A 25,460-nucleotide genomic window follows, 5' to 3' on the forward strand; every position below is an offset into this window, starting at 1 on the left:
AGAGGGGGGCTTCCCCCTCCCCATCTGAACCAGTTTTTCCCTTGCTGCAGCTCGTAATAAAACTGCCTCTGGCTACTTGTTGCTTACAAACTCAGAGTGAGGACAATGTTTTCTTCCACACTAGCTTGTGCATCTGTTGTCCACACCAAGGTTGAACTTCTCTGTAGTAATTCTCATAACGGTTCAATAACAGAAGCATACTTAGGATGAATTTTGCATCAACGACATCATTTTTGGAAGGCATGTGGGGCAGATGCAAGACCGTATAGAATATGTTTAAAATGAAATAGTCCCTCATATGTAATAAATGCTGTGAGATGTCTGCTATCTTCATGCCGCATAACCTGGTGGTATGCACTCTTCAAATCAAGAGTAGAAAACATCTTTTCTACTCCACGGAGTTCTACAAATACTACTTCTATGTGAGGCAGAGGGTGGCTGTCAATCACAATAGCTTTATTTGGCTCCCTTAAGTCCACACAAAGGTAAATGCCTCCATCTTTATTCTGTGTCACTACTATAGGTGTAACCCACTCTGATGAGTCAATCTCTTCAATAATGTCCTTTTGTACAAGTTTTTTAAGTTCCTCTGAAACAGCTTCCTTGACTGAAAATGGTATGCACTGTAAGTTCTTTTGTACAGGCATCACATTATGTTGCATTTTGACTTTGTGCACAAACCCATTAGCACAGCCAAGTTTCTCCTCAACCTTGTCTTGGGTCCCAGCTGAAAGTGGTGTGGGTACTGCAAGAGTGCTTTGCTGAGGAAGATCAATTCGTCCATTAACTACCCTGAGGTTTAAAGCAGCCAATAAATCTTTGCCAAGGATAGGAGTGCCTTTGTGGTCAATGTAGAACTCTGCAGTTACACAGCAATCATGAAAAGTCACTGTTGCTGGCAGGAGGCCATGTACTGGAATTTGGTTTTTCAAATAGCACACCAAGTGAAGTTTAGGTTCAGTAAGAGGCACATATTTAAAGTAATGCAGATAGTATAGATACTGCTGAGTCAGTGTCCAACATTAGCTGAATAGGATGTGATTTGCTTGAAGATGTGGCAGAAACATTTACAGTGTACCTTATCTGTTATGGAATATGTGCAATAGTGATTTTGTCCACACTCAGCACAGTAACATCTGGTATTGTAACTGCATGCACTTGTTGATTGGATTGGCTACTGCGGCATACTTTAGCAAAATTCCCAATCTTTTTGCAGTGATTGCACTGAGCTACTTTTGCAGGACATCTTGTGTAGCTTGCGAGGTTGTAGAGATCCACTGCGAAAGCATGCTTTTGCTGTGCTTTGAATTTGCTGATTCTGTGGTTTTTTATTAGTTTTCTCCTTATAATTGTTTTTTCCAGTGTAAGTTGTGGTTCTAGAAGCAAGCGTTCTCTTACACGAAGCATGGTTCTTTTCTCAATGAGCTGGTCTCTAATCATCTCATCTGCCATATTCCCAAAGTCACAAGTTACAATCAGATTCCTCAGTTAAGCAATATACTGCATTATATTCTCCCCTGTTTTCTGCTCGCGCTGGCAAAATCTGTAGCGATTAGCTACTACATTTACTTCTGGCACAAAAAAGTTCTTTAATGCAGTGAGTGCAATCATATTTTTATCTTCTGCAAGGGGAAAAGTGTAAAATATACACTGCCCCTCCGCTCCAAGGCAGTGGATTAGCAGAGCACGTTTTCTTACTTCAGAAATCTCTATAGCACTGATTGCAAGCAGATAAGTCTCAAACATATTGATCCAGGCAGTAAAAGCAATTGGAGGCTCACCTAGGCTTTGCAGAAAGGGTGCAGGTCGGTTCAGAGGCAGAAGATCCATCCTCCTCACCAAAACATTGTATCATGCACGCAAGGTACTAACAAACTTCAACAGGACTTTATTTACCAAAAGTGAATCCGCTTTACAAAGCTGCTGCACCCCTTTGTAGCTCTCACTCAGCCCTAACTAATCTTCTCCCCTCTCCTTCCTGTTTCCTGTGCTTCCAGACTCCCAACAGCCTGTGCTCCTAGTTCTAATAATTACAAGCAGCATCTAAAACACCACAGATATATCCTAATTTTTGTATGAAAAGTTAGAAATACAAAATATGAGGCTGTTTATAGTAGTAAACATGCTAATGAGAGTCATTAATCATGTCTTGAAATTCTTAATGATTGGGTGATCAGCTTAATCTAGGTAATTTTCTATGGAAGGAGGAATTAGAACAAAAGAGTGCCCTCTGGGGAGAAAACTTATTTAAGTGGGAGATAGTCATCTGATCTTTGTGTTTGGCCGGTGGGACACACTCCAAAACAGGGCTGGCAACCAAGGTCAGAATGAGTGAGCTCTTAGACCTGAAGATTATGCCTAGAACAAGAATAGCTCTTTAGGGTAAGAATCAGCTTGCGATAAGTTTTTTAGAGAATCAGAACTCGCTAGGAACACACAGCTTTTCTTTTCATTTTTAAGTAACTTACTTTGATCTGTCTGTTTTCACTTGCAGCCACTTAAATCCTACTGTTTATACTTCATACAAACCACTTTTATTTACTATCAGGCTCAGTGTAAATAATTGTTACGGGGGAGGGGAGGAACAATCGGTGTGCATCTCTCTCTTTCTTTGATAAAGAGAGCAAATATCCTCATGAGCTTTCATTGTGTAAAACTTTTACTTGGAGAAAGGAGGCTTTATCTGGGATTTTGATACCTTTTGAGGGTTGGTTTGCTGGGTGCTGTGCCCTGGAACTACACCCTCCCAGACTTGAAGTGTTTCAGTGTCTACATTGCCCTTCATAAGGGTGGTAACCCCACCTCTGTGCCAGAGAATCTGGCTAAGCAGGGCAAGGTAGTGGAGAGCCCCAGTGAGCAAAAAGGCAGGGGTCAGTGGCATAATCAACACACCGGGTAACAATCCCAAAGGGTCTTCTGTGACTGCATGCCTTCACATATTCCATTTCTTTGAAAGCTATAAGTAAAAGCAAGGCTGCAGTATGGGAAAGTGCTCTTCCTTGTGCTGTCTCACTTTTTTTATTTTCTGAGAGTAGCACTGCTGGTGGTGGTAGTAAAAAATAAGAACAGGAAGTTCTAAGGGTATTTGAATTTAAAAAAAAATATGCCAACCAGAGTGATTTACTTTCATTGCTCCATCACAAGTTGTATTTTTGATTTAGAAAATTACTTCAAAGCTATATTTCCATTCATTGGCACACCTTTCAGATTGTTTTTCTAGCTTAATACTTGACCAGATATTTTGCTCTAAGCAATAGATGGTTTAATGCTTGTTTTAGCTGTCATCTATATGTTAATACAAAGATGCAAACTGGGATTTTCAAAGGAACCTAATGGTGCTAGGCATGCAACCTCTTTTGAATTTCAATGAGATTTTGGGACCTGATTTCTTTAATGTCTTTTGAACAATCCTAGTCTCGCTGTCTTATATAAATGTGGGAATTCAAAAGTGGAATAGAGTATCAGTCACATGCTTTTCTGCATGAAAGAAAAACATAGGATTTTTGAGTATCATAAAAAAGTCATCTGCTTTTGTTTAATGTAAATTACACTTGTATATATTAATGTAATAGTAAGATAACATTTAGTTATTTACAATTGTTTTTGTACTATTTATTACATTTGATGCAAGTTAAGTGATTATGTGAAAAGCTTTGTGCCAAGGCTGGAGCCAGGAGCCAGAACCAAAGGGGAGAGCCAGAGTTGTAGTCAGGAGACAAACCAGTAGTCAGAGCCAGGAGCTGAGAGATAGAGTGAGCATGGACTAGGGTTGCAGCAGAGCCAGGACTAGACAGGAAGTACATGTTGCATGACTTGGGAGAGCACGTTGTGTTGTTGCTACAGGTCTTACATGTTGATCAGTCAATTCTTGTGATCAAACAGGGAGCACTGCCATGTAGTGAGAATTTATTGTGACCAGCTGAGTTTCTGACAGCAACTAGCAGCAGTTACATCTGAATTAGGGATGTTCATGAGTAGTCAACTGGAGTATCAACTATTCACTCCCCCTACTTGCTGCCTCTCTGAGAGGCAGAAGGGGAGGAGGGCAGGATAGGAGCCAGTGCCGGAGGGAGATGGCTTAAAAGCTGGTTCCACTCAGCACCGCCTCCACAATACCACCTGCTCCCTGCCCCGGGTAAGACAGGGGAGGCTGCTCCAGGAGCAGCCCTTGTCTGCGAGGATCCCAGCGTGGAGCTGGGCCCCCCATGGATAAGGGCTGCTGCTGCCAAGCAGCCCCTGTTCGCAGGCGCACGGGTTGGCTGTGTCCAGGGGCTGCTGCCAGAGCAGCCTTTGTTCATGGCAGATGGGGCTGGCTGCCGCAAACAGAGCCTGTTGGACTCAGCATGAGCTGGGACCGAGCAGTCCTGGCTTGCGCTGGTCCAGGGCGCTGTGCCTCTGCATTTTGAATATAGAAAGAGCCCAATGGCTCTTACTACATTTAAAAAGCAGAGCCATAGCAGGGGTGGCTCCCTGAGCTAGCATGAGCTAGGACTGCTAAGTTCTAGCTTAAGCTGGCTCCTGGAGCTGCCCCCGCTGTGGCTCTGCAGAGTGGCCATTATTGACTAATCATGTAGTTGATACAAATTGTATCAACTACGGGATTAGCCAGATAACTGCAATTTAACATCCTTAGTCTGAACTATGCCTAGAATAAATCAGTCTATATTTGGAAGTAGGGTGGGTGGAGAGGACTGGGTTAGGTGGCTCTGGGAGTGACTTCTGGCTTTTCTAGAGTTAAAAACAAAGTAAAGCAAAACCTGAGGGTAGATTTTCTCTTTCCCTTTTTGCTCTCTGCCAATCTAATGCCAGAATACTTCCGGACTTTATAATGCTATCAGTCTGAGAGAACCAGAGAAGTTCAGGCTCTGATTGCTTTCAAATAAATATGTACATTCACCATCACTGGGGTTTGTATAACTAGCCAGCATAATGAAGCTCTGATTCTTATTGTGGCCTCTGAGTGCTGCTATAATCTAAAATTGAATAATAGTTCAGGCAGTTGAGACATAACTTCTGTTTCAAGAAATTTGGGAACTTGCTGATCTTGTCTCTTATACCTGCCAAGACTGTCAAAAGAGAGTCTTTAATTCAGTATTCTGCAGACACTAGAGAATGGATTGTCCTTCTGGAATTGTGAATATCATTGATTCTTGGAGATTTGTAGAACATTAATGGGCCAGTAAAGCAGATTTGTAATACTGCTTCAGATTATTAGTTTTGTTTAACTTTATATCTTTAAAAAGAAAAAAAAGTAACTAGTTTTTTTAGAGCGGTTAAAGTTTTTCTATTTAAAGAAGCAGCATTAAATGAAACTAAATTCTTTATTGTTTTCACTGAAATTATTACCTGGTACATACTCATCTGTTTTTACATAATTGCCCTGTTTGTAATCATCTGTATGTGAAATAAAGTATAAAATCAAAAGAAGCAAAAATCTTAAATGAATCAAACTATTCTATAGAATCTCTATGAATAGTAATTCCATGCTTTAATAAAATGAACATATCAATAGGAATACATTACCAATTACCTGACCAGGTCAGTGATAGTGACTGTGAAAGGCTAAGAGAGATTAGTGAAACTATGAAAATGAAAAAGCTCAATAATAATGGGAGATTCAACTATCCCCGTATTGACTGGGTACATGTCACCTCAGGACAGGTTGCAGAGATAAAGTGTCTTGACACTTTAAATTACTGCTTCTTGAAACAGCTGGTTCTTGAACTCACAAGAGGAGAGAAAATTCTTGATTTAGTCCTAATGGAGGGTAAATTCTGGTCCAAGAGGTGAATATAGCTGGACCACTTAGAAATAGTGACCATAATATAATTAAATTTAACATTCCTATGGCAGGAAAAACACCACAGCAGCCCAGTGCTATGGCATTTAATTTCAGAAAGGGGAACTACACAAAAATTAGGAGGTTAGCCAAAAATGGAAACTTACAATAACTAAAGTGAAATCCCTGCAAGCTACATGGAAGCTTTTCAAATACACCATCCTAGGTACTGGAACATGGAGTGTGGGGGCTGCTGCTGCATCCATTGGCTTGAAGTAGCTTCCATTATATACAGAGTTTACAGTTTGGTTCAACCCAGTAAAACAAGCAGAGCTAAAAAGACATTGTTTAAAAAGTGGAAGTTAAATCCTAATGAGGAAAATATAAAGGAGCATAAACTCTGTAATTAGAAAGGCCAAAATGAAATTTGAAAAAAACCAAAAAGCTAGACTCAAAACTCAGAAAGTAATAGCTGTTTTTTAAGTACATCAGAAGCATAAGAGAGAAAACATTCATTATAAGTTAGGGCCGGTCTGTACTAGTGGGGGAGATTGATCTAAGTTACACAATGTCAGTGACATCAATAGCTGAAGATGACGTACTTAGATCTACATATCTCAGTGTCTTCACTGCAGTGAATCAACGGGAGACATTCTCCTATCAACTTTCCTTGCCCTTGTTGTTGAAGTGGCATATCAAAGTCAATGCTGAGAGCAATCAGTGGTCAATTTATCATGTCTATACTCAATAAACTCACCCCCCCCATACACACACTTTTTCAATTGCCCATCAATAGTCAGTATTGTAGACATACACTAAGCTCCTAGATTTGCTTTTGCTGGGGTTAGAAGAGGAGGCACAGTGGGTTTTTCCTATGCTGGTGGAAGAAGTCCTGATGCATGCTCCAGAACTAGATGGATTTCTAAGGATTCACCAGGGTAACAAGGAAATAAAGTCTTTGGTTATAGTCCGTTCTGCTGGCTTTCTCAGTGGGCTTGGTGGACAGAGTAATCTGGCTCCTGCACTACCTGCCTGATTTTGTGGATCCCATATATAGGAAAAGGGGCAAAGCAAAGAATTAACAGCTCTCTCTGCAATAGGGACTGTTGTGGTAGTGTTTGCCTTATTCTCAAGTCAGAATCCACTTGTATTTCTTTTATTACAAATGTCAATCGTATGAGTTGTGACTTTAAGACTGTTTTGAGGCATATTGATGGTTTTCTCTTTGGGTACATCTAGACTACAGGGTTTTGTCGACAGAAGTTTTGTCGACAGATACTGTCGACAAAGCTTCTGTTGACAAAGAGCATCTAGACTACATTCTTTTCTGTCGACAAAGCAAGCTGCTTTGTCAACATAACAGTGTGGACGCAAAGGACAGTTTAGATGCAATAATGCCTTCTGTCAACAGAACTCTGTCGACAAAAGGCGTTATTCCTCATAAAATGAGGTTTACCAGCATCAACAAAACTGCTGAGTTCTGTTGACATTATGTCAACAGAACTCAGCGGTAGTGTAGACGCAGGTTTAGTTTTGTCGACAAAAGTCCACTTTTGTCGACAAAACCCTGTAGTCTTGACACACCCTTCCAGAGGAGGGTACTTTGAATAGTTGTGGGAATTTTTTTAAAATTATTTGTGCTGTGTAAAAGAGATTTAATGTCCAGTCCATTTTAAGATTTTTTTTCCAGACTATTCTGTCTGCTTTTCTAGGAACTGTCCAACATTCCACATCTGATAAATTAGCTGTTAAATAAATCTATCACTTGAATCATGAAATGTAATTATTTTCATTTATCTTCACTAAATGTATACTAATAAACTTTTAGAGGTTGTTAATTTACTAGTACATTTTCCTTTTCTATCTGCTAGCATTGTCCTTACTATTAGTAATATCTCCTAATCCTAACTCAGATGAGTAAATAAGTGGCATATTAATAAATGAAGTGTGTAGTTGTGTGATAAAATTATACTTTAAACAGATCGTGTCGATATTTGATAATTTTTTTTCATTTCTATATATAACATGTAATTAGAAATCAAATGAAGTAAATGTACAAAAGAGAAATCAGCAAGGAACAAAGACCAGAAACCAAAAAAATGACAGAAATGAGTTGGGGGAAGTTAGATCTCTGCATAAGTTTGCCTTCAAGTGCCAAAAACTTTCTTGGCCTTTGAAAGCTGTAAAAGGGATCTTAATTGTAATTTTGTCTCTTATTTTTATTCTGTTTGCAGAATAATTCCTGAGCTTCCTTTTGAAGGTTTTGTACAACTTTTCTTGTCTGAAATTCTATTTTAAAAGTATGAAATAAAAGTAACCAATTTTACTTTTTCTGTTTTTCTTCATTTCTCTCTATTTTCTTATCAGAGGAAAGTAAATTATCTTTCTGAGATGACCACATTTATAGCATTTTGACTTTTAGCATATTGTCATAAAAACAATTAAATATGCCTATATGAAAAAAAAAAGGAGGAAAAGTAGGGCAGTGAATTAGCGTAGTTGTTCTCAACCAGGAATGTGTATATCTCTGTGGGAATTCAGAGGTTTTCCAGGAGGTACATAAACTCATCTAGATATTTGCTTAGTTTTGCAACAAAGCTACATAAAAAAAATATTAGCAAAGTCAGTACAACTAAGATTTCCTACAATTACTTGTTTATATGGTTCTACATACTATGCACTGAAATGCAAGTACAATACTCCATTTGATTTACAACAAAATATAAGAGGCTCACTATTCTGATGTCCCTATAAACCTCATTCCACAAAGAGTAAGGGATATATTGGAATAGTGATTTATTTTGAAATAAGTGCTGTGTACACAGTGGCAAATTTCAAAGTAAGCTATTTTGAAATAACATTGAAATAAGCTACACAATTTGCATAGCTCAAATTGCATATCTTATTTCAACCTACTGTGCAGTGTAGATGCACCATTGATAAGCTGTTAAATGCAAACAATTAAGAGCATAAGAAGCTTGATATAACTGAAAATATGGCCCCCGAAGCACAAAGTAAGTGTTTTATTTCAGATGATACCTGAATTTATGAATGTACATGTTAAATGAAATTTATATCAGAAATTAAATTTCATATCTGAAATTCATTTCTGAAATTCATTTCTGAAATTCAAATATATTGCATATACTATGAAACCTTTGTAAAACTTGGTTCTTCGTGTGCTTACTCATGTCCATTCCACGTAGGTGTGCGCACACTGCGTGTACAGATAGTCAGAGAATTTGTCCTTAGTGGTACCCATTATGCCAGCAGGAGAGCCCCCTGGAGTGGCGCCGCTATAGCTGTGCATATATACTCCTGCTGGCTCTGCACCTCCTCGGTTCCTTTTTACTGCCCGTGACAGGTGTTGGAGTTCTTATCTAGCTTGCTTCTAAGAACAATCCCAGCGGTATTCATAGTTTATCACCTAGTTGAGCCCCATTATTCCCCAAGTTGCTTTCCCTGTTAATCTGTTGTTAAGTTGTCTTTCTGGCTAGTTAGTAGCTTCAGGGGGTAGCCAAGTTAGTCTGTTAGGGTATGTCTACACTACAAAGTTAATTCGAACTAACGGACGTTAGTTCAAATTAACTTTGATAGGTGCTACACTAGCGCTCTGCTAGTTTGAACTTAATTCAAACTAGCGGAGTGCTTAGTTCGAACTAGGTAAACCTCATTGTACGAGGACTAAGCCTAGTTCAAACTTACTAGTTCGAATTAAGGGGTGTGTAGCCCCTTAACTCGAACTAGTGGGAGGCTAGCCCTCCCCAGGTTTCCCTGGTGGCCACTCTGGCCAACACCAGGGAAAATCTATTGCCCCCCTCCCGGCCCCAGACACCTTAAAGGGGTACGGGCTGGCTACCGTGCCCATGCCAGGTGCAAGCCTGCCAGCACTCAGCCAGCAGACCCTGCACCTGGCACGGCTCGAGCCAGCCACCCGATGCCCCCCAGCACTCCCCCTCTTCCCGGGACCAGGCTGGCGGCTCCCGGGAGCTTGCCCAAGACCACAAGAAGCAGGCACCCGCCTGGTCCAGTGCAGACATTGTGGACCTCGTCCACGACCTCTGCATTAGGCACAGGAAAGCGGCCGTCAAGGGCAGGAGAGCTGCCAGCCTGGCCACCCAGGAGCAGGTGTGCATGAAAATCAAGGTGGTCCACTGAGACCCCCGACCCTGAGCCCTGAGCTTAGAATGGCCATACTGGGTCAGACCAAAGGTCCATCTAGCCCAGTAGCCTGTCTGCCGACAGCAGCCAACCCTAGGGACCCTGAAGGGGATGGACCAAAGACAGTGACCAAGCCATTTGTCTCGTGCCATCCCTCTCCAGCCTTCCACAAACTTCGGGCAGGGACACCACTCCTACCCCCTGGCTAATACCACTCCATGGACCCAACCTCCATGAATTGATCTCACTTCTCTTTAAACTCTGTTCTAGTTCTAGCCTTCATAGCCTCCTGCAGCAAGGAGTTCCACAGGTTGACTATTTGCTTTGAGAAGAAGAACTTTCTGTTATTAGTTTGAAGCCTGCTACCCATTCCTTTCCTTTGGTGTCCTCTAGTCCTTCTATTATGGGAAATAATGAAGAACTTTTCTGTATGCACCCTCTCCACCCCACTCGTGCTTTTATAGACCTCTATCATATCCCTCCTCCATCTCCTCTTTTCTAAGCTGAAAAGTCCCAGTCTCTTTAGCCTCTCTTCATATGGGACCTGTTCCAAACCCCTCATCATTGTAGTTGCCCTCCCCTCTCCCATCTTCTCTCTTCCTCTTTCCCACCTCCTTTTCCCAGTCTCCCCCAGTTTTGTTCAATAAAGAGAGATTCTATTTTTGAACACAATTGTCCTTTATTTTGTACATCAGGAAGGGGGGCTAGGGTAAGTGGAAGGAGGTGAGGGAGGAATGGGGTACGAGCCCCCGATGGGGAGGACTGGGCTGGCTCTGCGGGCTTCTGGGGGTGGAACCTCTCCTGCAGCCCCCTAATTGCCCCCTCTCCCCAGATGGCAGCCTGTGGCAAGTACAGCCAGTCTGATGGCCGAGTGCTGTGATGTGCCCAGTGTGGGTACTCCGGGCAATCCAAGCCAGGACTGCTTTGCAAGCGGGGCACCCCTGAGAACTGTCTGTCCAGGGTGGCGGTCGGGTCCCTTTAAGCACAGCCCTCGGCTAGCCTGAGACAGCAGCTCCACGCTCTAAGTCCTCATCTGATGCCCTGCTGGCACTGCTTCCGGCCATCCGTAACCCCGGTTCAGGGTCCACTCACTGTAGACATGCTAGTTCGAATTAGCAAAACGCTAGTTCGAACTAGTTTTTTAGTCTGGATGCGTTAGTTCGAATTAGCTTAGTTTGAATTAACTAATTCGAACCAAGTTAGTTCGAATTAGCGCTGTAGTGTATACATACCCTTACAGAAAAAAACAACAAATGGTCTGGTAGCACTTTATAGACTAACAAAACATATAGATGGTATCATGAGCTTTTGTGGGCACAGCCCACTTCTTCAGATGACCAGAGTTACGAGTTTAGGATGTGCAGACCCAAAATAAATAGGAGAGGGGAAGCGGAGGGGAAAAAAGGAGGGGGTGGCAGACAGGGAGTTGTGGTTTTTTTTGGCTAGTTAGTGTTTGCCTTGGGTTGGGGTTTGCCTGTTGCACCCTGTCCTGCCCCTGGGGCATGCCAGGGCCTCACAGCTTTAAGCCCTGCATGGACTGTGTTAGGCTTATGCCCTGTTGGGACCTGCACAATTCATGCCTGAAGTGTCTGGATGAAGCCCGCATCCCAGCAAACTGCAAAATTTGATTTAGTTTTAAGTGCCAGACCCAGCATGAGAGAGTCATGCCTGAAAATACTCCTGATGCAGTTGGTGCTCTAAACCGCACTGGATGTGGGTGCATCACCAGAATCCTGCAATGCCTCAGCCTCGGTGCAGGAGGCACAAGATTCCACCAGGACCTCGATGGTGTGGAGATGCTCTTCTATCTGGCACTGTTTTCAATCGGCATAAAAAGAAGAGAATGGAAAGGGGCAGATCACCACCTCAGCACATACCTGGGGGTGCATCCACGCTGGCCTTAGGGGCTGCTGCTCCTGGACCCACACATAGCCAATTGAGCATAGCCAAGGAGCATAGCCCAGAGGAGGAGCCATTGCTCATTGAACAGCCCTCCATGCCAGACACTTTTGAGGTGGTGCAAAAGCTGATAGAATTGACTTCAAGCTCACCTTCGCCATTCTCAGTGCAGCATGACTGGTCCCACGTCTGCACCAAGACATCAGCACCAGACCTGGGCAAAAGATTGTCTTTGCCAAAATCCTCAGCACTCACCGGATCCATCGTCAGCACCACCATGGTCAGAGGCAGAGTACTTTTTGGAGTCTGACATGGAGTCAGTGTGGTTGTGGGCTTCAGCCTCACAATCCCAGTCCCAGCACCACTCGAGGTCACAGCACTATTCCTGCTCCCAGCACCGCTCACACCACCGCAGCATCTCGGACCAATCAGTGAAGCAGACATGGCCACCTGAGTGGCAACACTCAGAACAGTGGCCTTTCTGAACCCTATGGGCCTATCATCAGGCACAGGGGAGCACGCCATCCATTGCAGTCTCCTTTCACTTGTGGCCTCTGGTGCCTCCCTTGGTCACGCCACTGCCCCGATCACTGGCACCGGGCCAGGCAACATCAACCCACAGGGCTTATTGGAAGGGGCTGGAGACCAGTGCCCTCTGAGCCATCCAGATCCATCCCAAGCTTTGGAGTGACCTCAGAAACATGAGGACTTGATGGTACACGAGTACTTGTCATCCTCCCTGCATAACAAGTTGGCTTCTTCTTTGATGTCAATTCACTCCTACCACCAAGAATAGAGAGGCGAAGTGGTCAGATCTCTTGGGTTGTAAGACCTATGTCTCTGGAGGTCTCCTGCTCAGGATTGCCAACCATCAGGTGCTATTGAGCAGGTACGCCTTCAACTCTTGAGAAGCAATGGACAAATGTAGAGAGCTGTTGCTCCAGAACTCAGGCAGGAGTACAAGGCCCTGTTAGAAGACAGCAAGGTTGTACCCTGAGCAGCACTCCAGTCTGCCTTGGATGCTGCAGATGTGGTGGTCCAAACTATGATGACTAGCTTTGTCTTGCAGGGGGTGCCTGGCTTCAAGTGTCTGGCATCCCATCAGAGGTCCAGAACACTATTCAGGACCTGCCATTCAAGGGAGTGCGCCTGTTTTCTGAGCACACCAACGCCAGCCTCTATGGGCTGAAAGACACTAGGGCAACCCTCAAGTCCCTCGGCATCCAAACCCCAGCCCCGCAGGGTTGCTCCTTTCCTACCGCCCCCTCCTATCCATTCCAGCAGGGAAACAGGCCAGATTTCTCAAGCCGCAGGGGCCACATTTTTGCCCAAGGTGTTCTCTCATTTCCACATTAATGAGGATATATTTCTACTGTTTTCTTATCTGAACCTTTATGGTTCTGAGACAGAGCACGCTCTACACACCTTAGACATTAGGCAAGCTTTAGCCTTTTATTTGGATAGGACAAAACCTTTTCGTAAGTTCCTCCAGCGATTGAAGGGCCTGCTGCTGTCAGCCTACTGTATTTCATTTGGATCACTTCCTATGTCAGGGCGTGCTACAAGCTGGCACGTGTTCCAGCTCCACCTATCACAATCTATTCAACCAGTGCTTAAGCTTCTTCCTCTGCCTTCATGGCCCAGGTGCCCATCGAAGAAATCTGCTGGGCAGCCACCTGGTCATCAGAGCAGAATTTGCAAGTTGCTATGCCATAGAAAGGCAGGCCAGGAATGACGCAGCGGTGTTGCTGTCCATCTCTTTCTGGTCTCCAACCCTGCAGCTTTGGGTTTGGCTTTGAAGTCACCTGTCTGAAATGGACATGAGCAAGCACTCGAAGAAGAAAAAATGGTGACTTACCATTCGTAACTGTTGTTCTTCGAGAGGTGTAGCTCATGTCCATTCCACATCCCACCTGCCTCTCCTGCATTGGAGGATTGCAGCAAGAAGGAATTGAGGAGGTGGAGGGCCAGTAGGATATATATGGACCACTATAGTGGAACCACTCCAGGAGACTCCCCTGCTGGCGTGATGGATACTGCTAAGGGAAAACTCTTCAACAATCTGTGCACACCTATGTGGAATGAACGTAAGCGATACATCTCCAAGAACAACAGTTATGAAACATAAGTAACTGATTTTTTCTCTGCGTTTATCAAGAAATGTAGTAATATGTAAGCTTGATCTAAGGTTGAAAGTGATTGGTTGGACTGGAAGGAGATTAAGTGAAATTATGTATCTAAAGGCAGGGCTTTAACCTGTACAGTGTAGTATGTCAGGCTCTAATTAGTTTTACGTTTGATTAGTTCAAATCGATAACTTGACAGAGTATATATTGGATTATATGCATTTTTCTGGCAGGAGCAATGTATGAATTACATTGTGGAGCCCAAGAAAAAAATCAAAATGTCCATAATGAAGTCTGAGCATTGGCAGGCCACTCATAGCAGTCCTCAGTGGCATAGTGCTCCAAATGACTCAGCTGTACTATTACATGGCAATTTCCATAACATTAATCATAATGATGAAATAAATTTGTACTAATTAAACATGGCTTTGAAGAATCAGACTTTCTTGACAGGAACAATCATTCCAAGTATAGATGTTTAAGATATAAACTAATTGGGCGAATAATATCTGTACAATTCAATTTAGGTCCCCAGGAGTTAATAATGCACAGCATTTGAAATCAGACCAACATGACAGATGTAGGACCATCATGAGTGTTGATGATCATATGTTTATCATCTTCATAACAGGTTCTCTGAAACCATCACTTCAAAAGAGGCCCTGGACAAATGGAATTGTCTAGTAACTCCCTTCAAATTAAAAATTATTGCGGTTGTTCAGAGTTTGCATACTTATCAAATGTTTGGCTTTATAAGGTGTGATGTTAATATTTCTTCTTATAGTTTTCCATTTGCCTACTACAAAACTAGCTTTTGCTGGGTTGAATACATGCTATTGAAAAATTATTAATCTTTTTTGCATTCTAAAGAAAGTACAACTACTGTTAGAACATGCGAGACACATTTTGGGGTAGTAGAATAAATCATGTTTATTCTAAAATCTATGTATTTTAGACTCTAAAATATTTTCAAAATCAAATTAATTATGAAGCCCTATCATTCTGTCACCTGCCATTTAAAATTCCAAAACTATAAAGATTTATGTCAATTCTTTCGCTTCAGTTCTATGTCAGACATCTTTTGACTCCAAAAGTGTTAAGATGACTTAAATTTTCAGAGACTCTTTTTTTTGTAAATGTAATTATAACCTCATTCATTTATATATTTGTATATCAACTGATTTCTCTTTTCATGCTATCAAAAAAAACCTGGACCTTCCCCAGATGCTGAAGATAAATACTTAGAACTTCTGATTTTTCAAAGATTTATTTTTTCTTCTTGAATGTGTTTTTATTTTTGGTGTTCAATGCGGAAGTCTATTTCAACACTAATTGTGACATCAAGTTTTTATAGTTAAAATGAGTTTTCTTTGGAAGGTTAATGAGTATGAGCAAATGTTATAGGATAAATGCAGAATTGTTGATTAAAGGAATATGGAGTTTGAGAGATGTTTAAAATATAAACTGGCATATCAGTGATTTTGGTGATTTTTTTTAAAGGGAGTATAAAAAGTAAATTTTATGTGATGCAGTTTTGTGTGTTTTCTTTATCTGAGCATCATAAGGTATTGCACTGAAATACCAAAGGAACTGTCATTTGGAATGTAGAGCCACGTATGAAACTATGCAGTTATAGAACGTCTCGTGCACAATTTGGCAAGAAAACACAGAATTACAGAACTGTTTTTCCAAGGACAGTGTGAGACACTTTGATTTGTTCAATGACTTTCTAACAGGAGTTGCTCGCTATTTTGAAAACAATTGAAGGGTTCTATTATTAAAACAAAAATAAAACACTCAGCCTGAGTATGCTAACCTACTTCTCAAAAAAGCTGTAAGGAAGAGCTTTGCCTGGTCTAATGAAGTATTTATCACAAAGAGAGTTCAGAGTAAACCTTAAATGAGCTGAACACAATAGAAGTTTAATTGAAAAAAACCTATTTAACATACCTGTGTTTACTGGAAATGCGCCTTATATTGCTATTCTGTATGTGGAGACAATATTACACTTTTATTTCAGGGTCAGTGCATCTTACCTAGGGTACATTTAATTACAACTACCTATACCTTATGGCTTCTAGAGAGAGGGTTGACTCTACACATTGCATAGAGTGTGAAAGTGCAGTAACAGCCTTCTGGCACCTGCAGCACACTGAATCTATAATTTAAATGTTGGCTCTACTAATATATCCAGCTAATTTTATTTTATCTTATTAACTAATTCAATGCAATTATACTATACTGACCTATACTGAACTTGGATATTTTTTGACTAAGTGCATCACTCTGCACATTAAAATTTTTAATTTGCTGAACTTATTTATGTACTCTAGCAATATTATTCTGAAAAAAAATCAGCTACATCCCTCAGTGTTTTATTCACTCCCTGTAGCTTAGAATCATATGTAAATGCAATTATCTTGCATAGTGCAGCTTTGCTTGTACTCTCCCTGCTTGCTCTAGTGGCAGGATTCTGTGTATCCTTTTCTCCTTGTTTCCCTTTCACCAGGGGTCTTGGGAGCAGATGGCTCTAAGGTTATGAATAATGTTCTCTGAACTGCAGTGACATGACCAGGGCTGGTAGTGTAGTAACATGTTGATTAATAGGGTACATTATATTCTAATCCAGGAGACGATTTGTGTGACAGTCTGGCAATAGGCCACCTCCACAAATGCTTCAGCAAGTCTGCTGAGTGTTGCAGGGCAAAGAGGAGGATTTCTGACTCACAGTTACCTGAACCTACTACCAAGTTTGTTCACTCTGTGGCTGCATTAGTGGTTAGGTGGGCAAGAAATGAAGGTAAATGGGCCAACAGAAACCTTCAGAGGAACTATTATGTTTTCACTTTTTTTTTCTGTATGAGCCCAATAGAGAAAACTTCTGAAGTCAGAGTTGCTTAGTGTCAGTTCTTACAGATTTCCATATCCCCTGCTTCTTCCCCTAATGCCTAATGATGATTTGTACTGCCTGCTACCCAACACCAAACATAAGTAGCAGGGGGGAGATATGAATTTTTTTTGTCACTTTCATTTCACTGCTGTTCACCCAGAAAGATGAGGTGATTGACAGTACTGCCTCTGTGTGCTCTACGGTTGGCAGCCCAAAGGTTCCAGTGTGCCATATTGCATGTATTGACTGCTTGCAGGCTCTGCAAGTAGAGGTAAGACTTGTTAATACAAAATCCTAGAAGTAACTTGTTAGCTGTTCTCTATAGCAACAAACTACATATTTTATGGAAAGAAAATAGGCATTTTTTGGTCAACTGATGGGGAATTCATAATTTTTATGTTTGGACTTTCCAGCAACACACATGCACAACTGACTCAGAACGGTGCAGGAGAGGGCCCCACATTTGCAAACAATGGAGAAATCAGGTCCCGGGTGTTGCTTCCCTCTCCCATTGGGGAAAAAGGCAAAGACAAGGATCAGTCAGAGGTGTAGCCATCAGGAAGCTGCAGAAGCAGCCAAGTTTGGGAGTATCAGACATTCAGAGAACTTTCTAGAGTTTTACTGGAATTTGTCTGCACTGTGTTGATCTGCTGTTTGTGCCAATCACCTCCCTTCTACCCTCTCTCACAGTCTCTTCAGCTTCATTCCATTCTTGCACCTCTTATTCTCTTCTCCGCCTCCTCATTCCCTTCACTTCTTTCCTTCCATGTCCCTTCTTCTTTCATTTGTCAGTACATTTAACTGATCACTTCCGAACTACTCACTCCTTGTCAATCCCTTATCCCCCACAATTAACATGATGTCTGCTGTCATTACATTGTTCATTCTGCTTGTGTGTTAATATGCCTTTCCCTCATGTTGAGGAGTTAATGAAGATGGTATTTTAATATATGAATCATAAAATACTAGAACTGGAAGAGACTTCAAGAGATCATCAAGCCCAGTCTCCTGCTCTCGTGGCAGGAGCAAGCACCATCTAGACCATCCCTGACAAATGTCTCTCTACACTGCTCTTAAATATTTCCAGCAGTGGAGATTCCACAACCTCCTTAGGCAATTTATTCAAGTGCTCAATCCCCTGATAGGTAGGATTTTTTTTCTATGAGATAAAGCTCAAGGGACATGCACCATCACAGATTTATTTATAGATATTTACGTGTTTTTATGAATAATCTGTTCATTTTGCATATGGAAAGAGAAATGCTAAACCAGGGGTGGGCCATAATTTTTGATGGCAGGGACACTAAGAATTTGGAAAGTGGTTGAGGGCCAAACTCTTCCATGATATTAACAGAGAAGGTGCAGGGTTTTGGGATGGAGGTTGGGTGCAGAAAGGAGCTTGGCCCATTGGCCATATTTCGCCCAGGACTGTGCTAAACTTTGCCTGCTTTGGATGGGTGCTCAAGAAATACAGGCAGTCCCCGGGTTACATACAAGATGGGGACTATAGGTTTGTTCTTAAGTTGAATTTGTATGTAAGTCGGAACTGGCTCCAGATTCAGCCGCTGCTGCTGAAACTGATCAGCGGCTGACTACAGGAAGCCCTAGGCAGAGTTGCTCTGCCCCTGGCTTCCTGGAATCAGCCACTGATCAGTTTCAACAGCGGCTGTATCTGGACTCCTGGGACAGAACAGCTGGGGCACTGCCAGGTAGGTCCCTGCAGGTCAACCCGGCAGCACCCCAGCTGCTCTACCCCATGAGTCCCACAACAAAATCCTGGTCTGCTGGGGGGGAGGGTGCACTAGCTGCGCCCCCCCTCCCCTCCAGCAGACCAGGGAGACCCGAGCAAAGCCACGGAGGCGCAGAGGTCCCGTCACCTCTGCGGCTTTGCTCCTGTCTCCCTGCTGCTCCCCCCCAGCAGACCAGGCTTTTGTTGCGGGACGCCTGGGGTAGAGCAACTGGGGAGTTGCCGGGTTGGTCCTGCGGGGACCTACCCGGCAGTGCCCCAGCTGTTCTGTCCCAGGAGTCAGCAGGGAGACAGGAGGGAGACAGGAGCAAAGTCACAGAGGCGGGGGACCCCGCCGCCCATGCGGCTTTGCTCGGGAGAAAGGAGCAAAGCCGCACTGGCAGCGGGGTCCCGCCGCCTGTGCGGCTTTGCTCGGGTCTCCCTGCTGTGCTGGGGAGTCCCCCCCAGCACACCAGGGAGACCCGGAGCAGCTTTTCTTGCCCCGGAGGATGCGGTGGCGGGACCGCTGCGCTCTGGGCAGTCCCGCCGCCAGCGAGCTCCGGGGCGAGAAAAGCTCCGTTCGTAAGTGCAGATCTGACATAAGTCGGATCCACGTAAGTCGGGGACTGCCTGTACAGACTTCCTGAATTCCAACCAACTGAAGTAAAAACACTGCCTACTTCTTCTATATGGCTACGTCTACACTGTAGGGTTTTTGCTCATGAAGTCTTTTGCAGAAGAGTTCTTGAGCAAAAATTTCTTGCACAAAAGCACGTCCGCACCTCAAAGCACATCGCTTTTGCAATGTGCTTTTGCGCAAGAGAGCATCCATACTGTATGATACTCTTGCACAAGAAATCTCTGATAGCCATTAACAGAATGGCCATCAGAGCATCTATGCTTTTTCGGATAGGCTCTATTTGTGCAAGAAGCCCCTACAGAACGTCCACACATGCCTTTTTGCGCAACAGCTGTAGCACAAAAACGAGTTATGCCTTGTAGAACGAGGTTTACCTACACCTCAAAAAGCCCCGTTCTGCAATTTTCCTGTCCATTTACTTGTGCAAAAGCATGCTTGAAATGTGGACGCTCCATGGTGTTTGCACAAAACAGATGTTTTTGTGCAAAAACCTTGTAGTATACACGTAGCCTATGTGTTTGTTGTATCATGCATTCATAATATTAACAATGTCTAGTCAATACAGGATATACCTGGGCTATGTCTACACTGGCGGCTTCTTGTGCAAGAACATTTTGCGTAAGGGTTCTTGTGCAAGAAGTCTTGCACAAGAAAATGTCCACACTGCCATGTGCTCTTTTGCATAAGAGCATTCATGGCAGTGTGGACGCTCTCTTGTGCAAGAAAGCTCTGATGGCCATTTTAGCCATAGGGCTTTCTTGCACAAGAAATCCCTGTTGAGCGTCCACACTGCCCTCTTGCTCAAGAGCTCCTGCGCAAGAGGGCTTACACCTGTTAGAAGAGAGCATTGCTCTTGCACAAGAAGCCCTCTCTTAGCATGCCGTACTGTAAATCTTCTTGCGGAAGAGCCGGTGGGCAGTGTGGACACTCTGCGGATTCTTGCCCAAGAACAGGCATACTTGTGCAAGAAGCCGTGAGTGTAGACATAGCCCTGTTGTTCCAAGTCATCTTAGTACACTTGGTTAAAAAAGTACACTCCCTATATTTCCTATGAGAGACTGTTCATAACATATACTGATAATATACAGGTGTAAGGAGGAAGAACTACTATGTATCTCATGGCAAATATAGGCATCTACCATTTTAAATGGCATAAACCCATTTCTAGCCCTACTGGATTGTAAGATAGCAGACTTTAAACCTGAACATCCTGGGTATCAGAGCTTTATTTTGTGGGAGAAATGTCAAAAACAGAGTTGCTATTATATCTCTTTTTCTTTATAAATGCGTGCAAGCTCCTACACCTTTATCTTTTCACCTGAACTTGGCTATCTAATCTGTCTGTGGAACACTAACTTATCCCACTGCTCAGAAATGATAAAGCCATTGTTCCCCAAATTAACACGAAGAGGTTTTTATGCAAGATGGGACTATCATAATTTATGGTAGCACTACCTCAATGCAAATTAAAAGTAGATATAGGGAGCCTTTCCATGAGTAAATCACAGATCTCCAGGTTAAACATTTATTTTATTCTTTAAATAAAATTACTTTGGGTTAAAAAATAATATCAGTGTTGTATTAATTAGATTTTCATTAGTGCTTAGATTTTGTAATTTATATGCATCCCTAAATACATTCAGGGTCAATTATTTTAGATTTATTTTCTGGATGTGGAATCTTCTTTTACTCATTTTTAATATTATAATCTAAATTACATATTGCTTTGACAAAATTTTAATCAGTTGATACAGAATAATTGTTTCTTCTTGCTTTGACAACTTTCTTTTCCAAAGCCAGATCCCTTGTTGAGAGAAGACAAAATAGGAAGAAAGGAGGGTTGACTCCTGAGTATTTACATTCTGATTTTCAATTTCAGCTCAGTGCCATAGATGAAGACCAAGGGCCAAATGGGCAGATCATATATGAAATCCTGGCTGGGGACCAGGGAGACTTCATCATTAATGACCAAACGGGCCTTATCACCATCGCTCCAGGAGTTGTATTGTCAGTAGGGAGATCCTATGCTCTCACTGTCAAAGCATCTGACAATGCCTCTCCTGCACAGAGAAGGTAATTCATTATACAATAAAAAAGCCTTTTCTTAATGTATGTCTGTCCCAGTAATTACAGTTAAGAAGTGCAGCACACTTTTATTCATAGAAATCTGAGCCAAATCAAGCATGTAGAGGGATGTGGCTTGAATTTACTCTGTTTTGTGAATTGATCCCACTTCAACTTTTCTTTTGATAGACTAATTTCTAAATTAGTACTTAATACTTGCATTTTTTACTTATTTACGTATTCCCTCCAATTCACACCTTTCATTATTTCATTCCCCTTGAATTATCTCCTTGTAAAAATTAAATTATTATCTATTCAATTTTATTTGTCCTTGTTTGTATGAGAAATTAAGTTAGAGAAAGGAAGATAGATGTTGATTGTACAGCACATCATTTGCTATTGTACAGAAATGATTAATAATAGTATCTTCAGAACAATCCCTCAGCTGACAACTGATTTCTGTCCAGGTGAGCAAAGTATTCATATTCATCAGGACTTGCCTTATTTTGTCACATAAATTGCAAGCTGTGTCAATAATAAAGTACGCTCCGCTAAAACCTAAATTCACACCAACAGTCACTTAACATCTAATCTCAGGCTACTGCGAGATCAGAGCAGTTTGTGTGTTGCCTGTAGTTGGCACAGGGTTCTTGTGTTCCCTCAAATAAAGCTATCTGCTCCCACTTCCCTGCTTCTTATGTTCTTCATTATTATGTACCAAAAATAAGCAAAAATGATGGCACTTCACTAATGTGGAGAGAAATGTATAACAATGATTGAGATGAACAGTGCCAGTAAGCCAGTAATATTTTTCATATTCACAAATGGAGTAGTTTATGTAACAGTAAGATATCATGTGAATTTACCCAAATGCCTCTCCCCTAACTCCCAAGGCCAACATCTGTTGTTTAGTCTGCAAGAAATCAGCAAACTATAATGGCTAGGTTGAGCTGAAACACTGTTTATTTGTTTATTACAGAAGACTATATACAGGTTGGATCTCCCTGGTGTGGCACACTCGGGACCGCATCGGTCCCGGATAAGGGATTTTGCCTGACCAGGGGAGATCATTTCTAGTCCTCCCTCGCCTTGGTCCAGATGCCAGTGGGAGCCTGTTCCCAGTCCCACTGCCCTGCTGGTTCCACTGGGTTTCCCAGACCTTCTGAGCTTGCTGCTGGTAGCTCGCTGCCCTGGTGGCCTGCAGGGTTCCCATCCACCAGCCCTCCACCTGGACTCTCTGGACCTAGAACATCTGTGGTCCTGCTGGGCTCTTGGTCTTTATACAAACTAAGCTGTGTAATCATGTGAGCTAATGGTTACATTTTATCTTCCCTTCCATCTTATCACGTGTTACACTCTTCTATTGCCCCATGTGTTTGTATTCCAAGCAGCTATTGAAGTTCATTCTCAGATGTTTCTCTATTGACATGGATCAGGAAGATCTTTAAGGTTGTTGTTAAATATTTGATGCATTTGACTCAAAGGCTTGCTCTCTTCATATCCATGGTGCCATTATTCCTTGGTCCAAGATAGAGTTTCCATTCCCTACAGCATTGATTTTACTAATAATAAACCCCTTACCAAACTTTTTAAAAATTATTAACCGGTGAAATAAGATATACTTATATATATAGTTACCTGCTGGTATCCCACTGGGGAATGAATTCATTTCTTCTATGATAGAGGCTGCTTATTACAAGATTTGCCAAAAGCAAAAGAAGATCTCACATCTTGTAGTTCCATTGGTCTATTTTGTTTTTTTTTTCCCCATAAGTGACCAGTGATTTGGGATGCCTCAGTGTCCTACATGAGATGCATTCAAGAAGACTGACTTCAAGAAGAACTAGAGGACACCAAATGAAATTAATGGGGAGCAGGTTTAAAACTAATAAAAGAAAGTTCTTCTTCACACAGCGTGTAGTCAACCTGTGGAACTCCTTGCCAGAGGAGGCTGTGAAGGCTAGGACTATAACAGAGTTTAAAGAGAAGCTAGATAATTTCATGGAGGTTAGGTCCATAAAAGACTATTAGCCAGGGGATAGAAATGGTGTCCCTGGCCTCTGTTTGTGGAAGGCTGGGGAAGGATGGATGGCAGGAGACAAATCGCTTGATCATTGTCTTCGGTCCACTCTCTCTGGGACACCAGGTGCTGGCCACTGTCGGCAGACTGGCTACTGGGCTAGATGGACCTTTGGTCTGACCCAATACGGCCATTCTTATGTTCTTATGACTTACAGAGAGTGGATGTTCAGAACTTTCTATAAATCAGGTCTCTTCAGACATCTTATGTGAACCACCCAAAATTACAAGTCAGAGATTAAATAAGGTTTAATGATGACAGACAGATGACAACAGAAGAAAGAGTCTGGAAATTATTCACTTGGCTTAATCTAACTCTTAAATATCTTAATTCATATTAAGATGCAACAACACAATTCTCAGATCCCATATACTGATATCAGAGAATTAGTCTGAATAAAGGCAATAGATTTTGCTTGTTTGCGTGTTAAAAAATCCGCTAATAATGCTCACTTACACTCGTGTTACTGACTTTTGTCATGGAATCCTTTGCTCAGAGAAAATGTGACAACATGCAAAGTGCAGTGCATGTTGTATGTGAGATGCACCACAAAGCTGACCTACATACAGATGGGATCTTGCTGTTTTTACAACTTTGAGGAGATAAATAATGACATTTAAATCTCTTCAAATTGATTTAAGGGGAAATTTCATAAATCTGAAATATTTGGGGGAAAGAAAGAAATCCTGGCATCTAAAAATGTGTTCTATAAAGAAATTTCAGTTCAGATATATAGCTCACTCCCTGAGGTTCTTGCAGAGGCATCCTAGATCTGAAACATTGTATCACCTTAATTTTTGCCCATGAATACAACAGATTGATCTGTGGAACATGCATATGATCTTATTAGGGATTTCTACCATTTGGAGGAAGCTTGAATTCTAACACATATACGGGTCATTATTTATTATTTTATTTGAGGAAAAGGGACAGCATTTGCCAAGGAGTTTGTTGCAGGGATTGGTTCCACCAAATACATACCACCAACACCACACACCACAACAGAAACACGAATCCAGGAACCTATCCCTGAAACAAACCCCATTGTGAACTCTGTCTATGTATCTACCCTTTTGACACCATCTTAGGACTTAACCACATCATCCATACCATCAGGGACTCATTCACCTGCACATCATGTGATATATGCCATCATATGCCAGAAATGCCCCTCTGCCATGTACATTGGCCAAACTTGACTGTCTCTGCACAAAAAAATAAATAGACACAAATAAAACATAGTAGTACATACAAAAACATACAAAAATCCATAGGAGATCACTTTAACCTCCCTGGAGAGTAACAGATTTGAAAGTCACTTTGAGCAAAAAACCTTCAAAAACAGACTGCAGTGTGAAACTTCAGAGCTGGAATTCATATATAAACTTGACACTATCATAATTGGTCTGAATAGAGATTGGGAATGTTTAGATAATTACAACAAATAATTTTCCCCTTTAGGTTTTCTTACCTTCTTATCAACTGCTAGAAGTGGACCACATCTGCTCTGATTAAATTAGACTTCGTTAGCACTGATGTAACACTCACATTGTTGTATGCATGTATAAATCCCTGACAAACTGAAGCTTCCATTCCTAGGAAAAATTACTACCAGACAGAACTCTATGCCCCCCACTTTTTTTGTTCTTTTTCATTTTTGTTGTTGTTGTTTTGTTTTGTTTCCCAGAAAGCTTGAGGGAATCAATTTAGACAGACCTTGAAATTAGCTCTGGACTAGATCTTGTTTTTGTCATTTCACCTTTATAAAGCAAATTAATGAAGAGGGACACTAGAACTCAAGTAAAGATCTAAAAACATCTGTTATTAATAATGCTCATATGCTTAGTTTGGTTTATTTTTAAGCTATCAATAGCACAAAATGAGATAAGTGTTGTGTAACTTATATTTTTCTGGAAGGGTAGAAAACTAAAATTACATTTCATTCACTCAAAAATTTATTTGCCCAGTTACTATGTTTCCTATTCAAAGTACAGGGAATTACTGAAGCTTTTTCACGTAACTCTGTGTAGTAATTGCAGTCAAATATTGGCTTTTTAATGGTGAGTGTTTTATAAACTCAAGTTTATTGGGTTTT

At 41.8% G+C, this 25,460-nt stretch overlaps 1 protein-coding gene across 18 annotated transcripts in view; it reads left to right on the top strand.

The window, feature by feature from the left end:
• PCDH15 (protocadherin related 15) overlaps positions 1-25,460 on the top strand; it is a 1,467,631-nt gene that overhangs the window by 1,110,942 nt on the left and 331,229 nt on the right. For all 18 annotated transcript variants that reach the window (XM_075935032.1, XM_075935037.1, XM_075935036.1 and 15 more), the window contains one exon: positions 21,101-21,294. In XM_075935032.1, the coding sequence (XP_075791147.1) occupies positions 21,101-21,294 (194 nt within the window). The remainder of the gene's footprint in view (positions 1-21,100; positions 21,295-25,460) is intronic.

Source organism: Pelodiscus sinensis, chromosome 8 (genome assembly GCF_049634645.1).
Source record: "Pelodiscus sinensis isolate JC-2024 chromosome 8, ASM4963464v1, whole genome shotgun sequence".
In the NCBI taxonomy this organism is placed as follows: Eukaryota; Metazoa; Chordata; order Testudines; family Trionychidae; genus Pelodiscus; species Pelodiscus sinensis.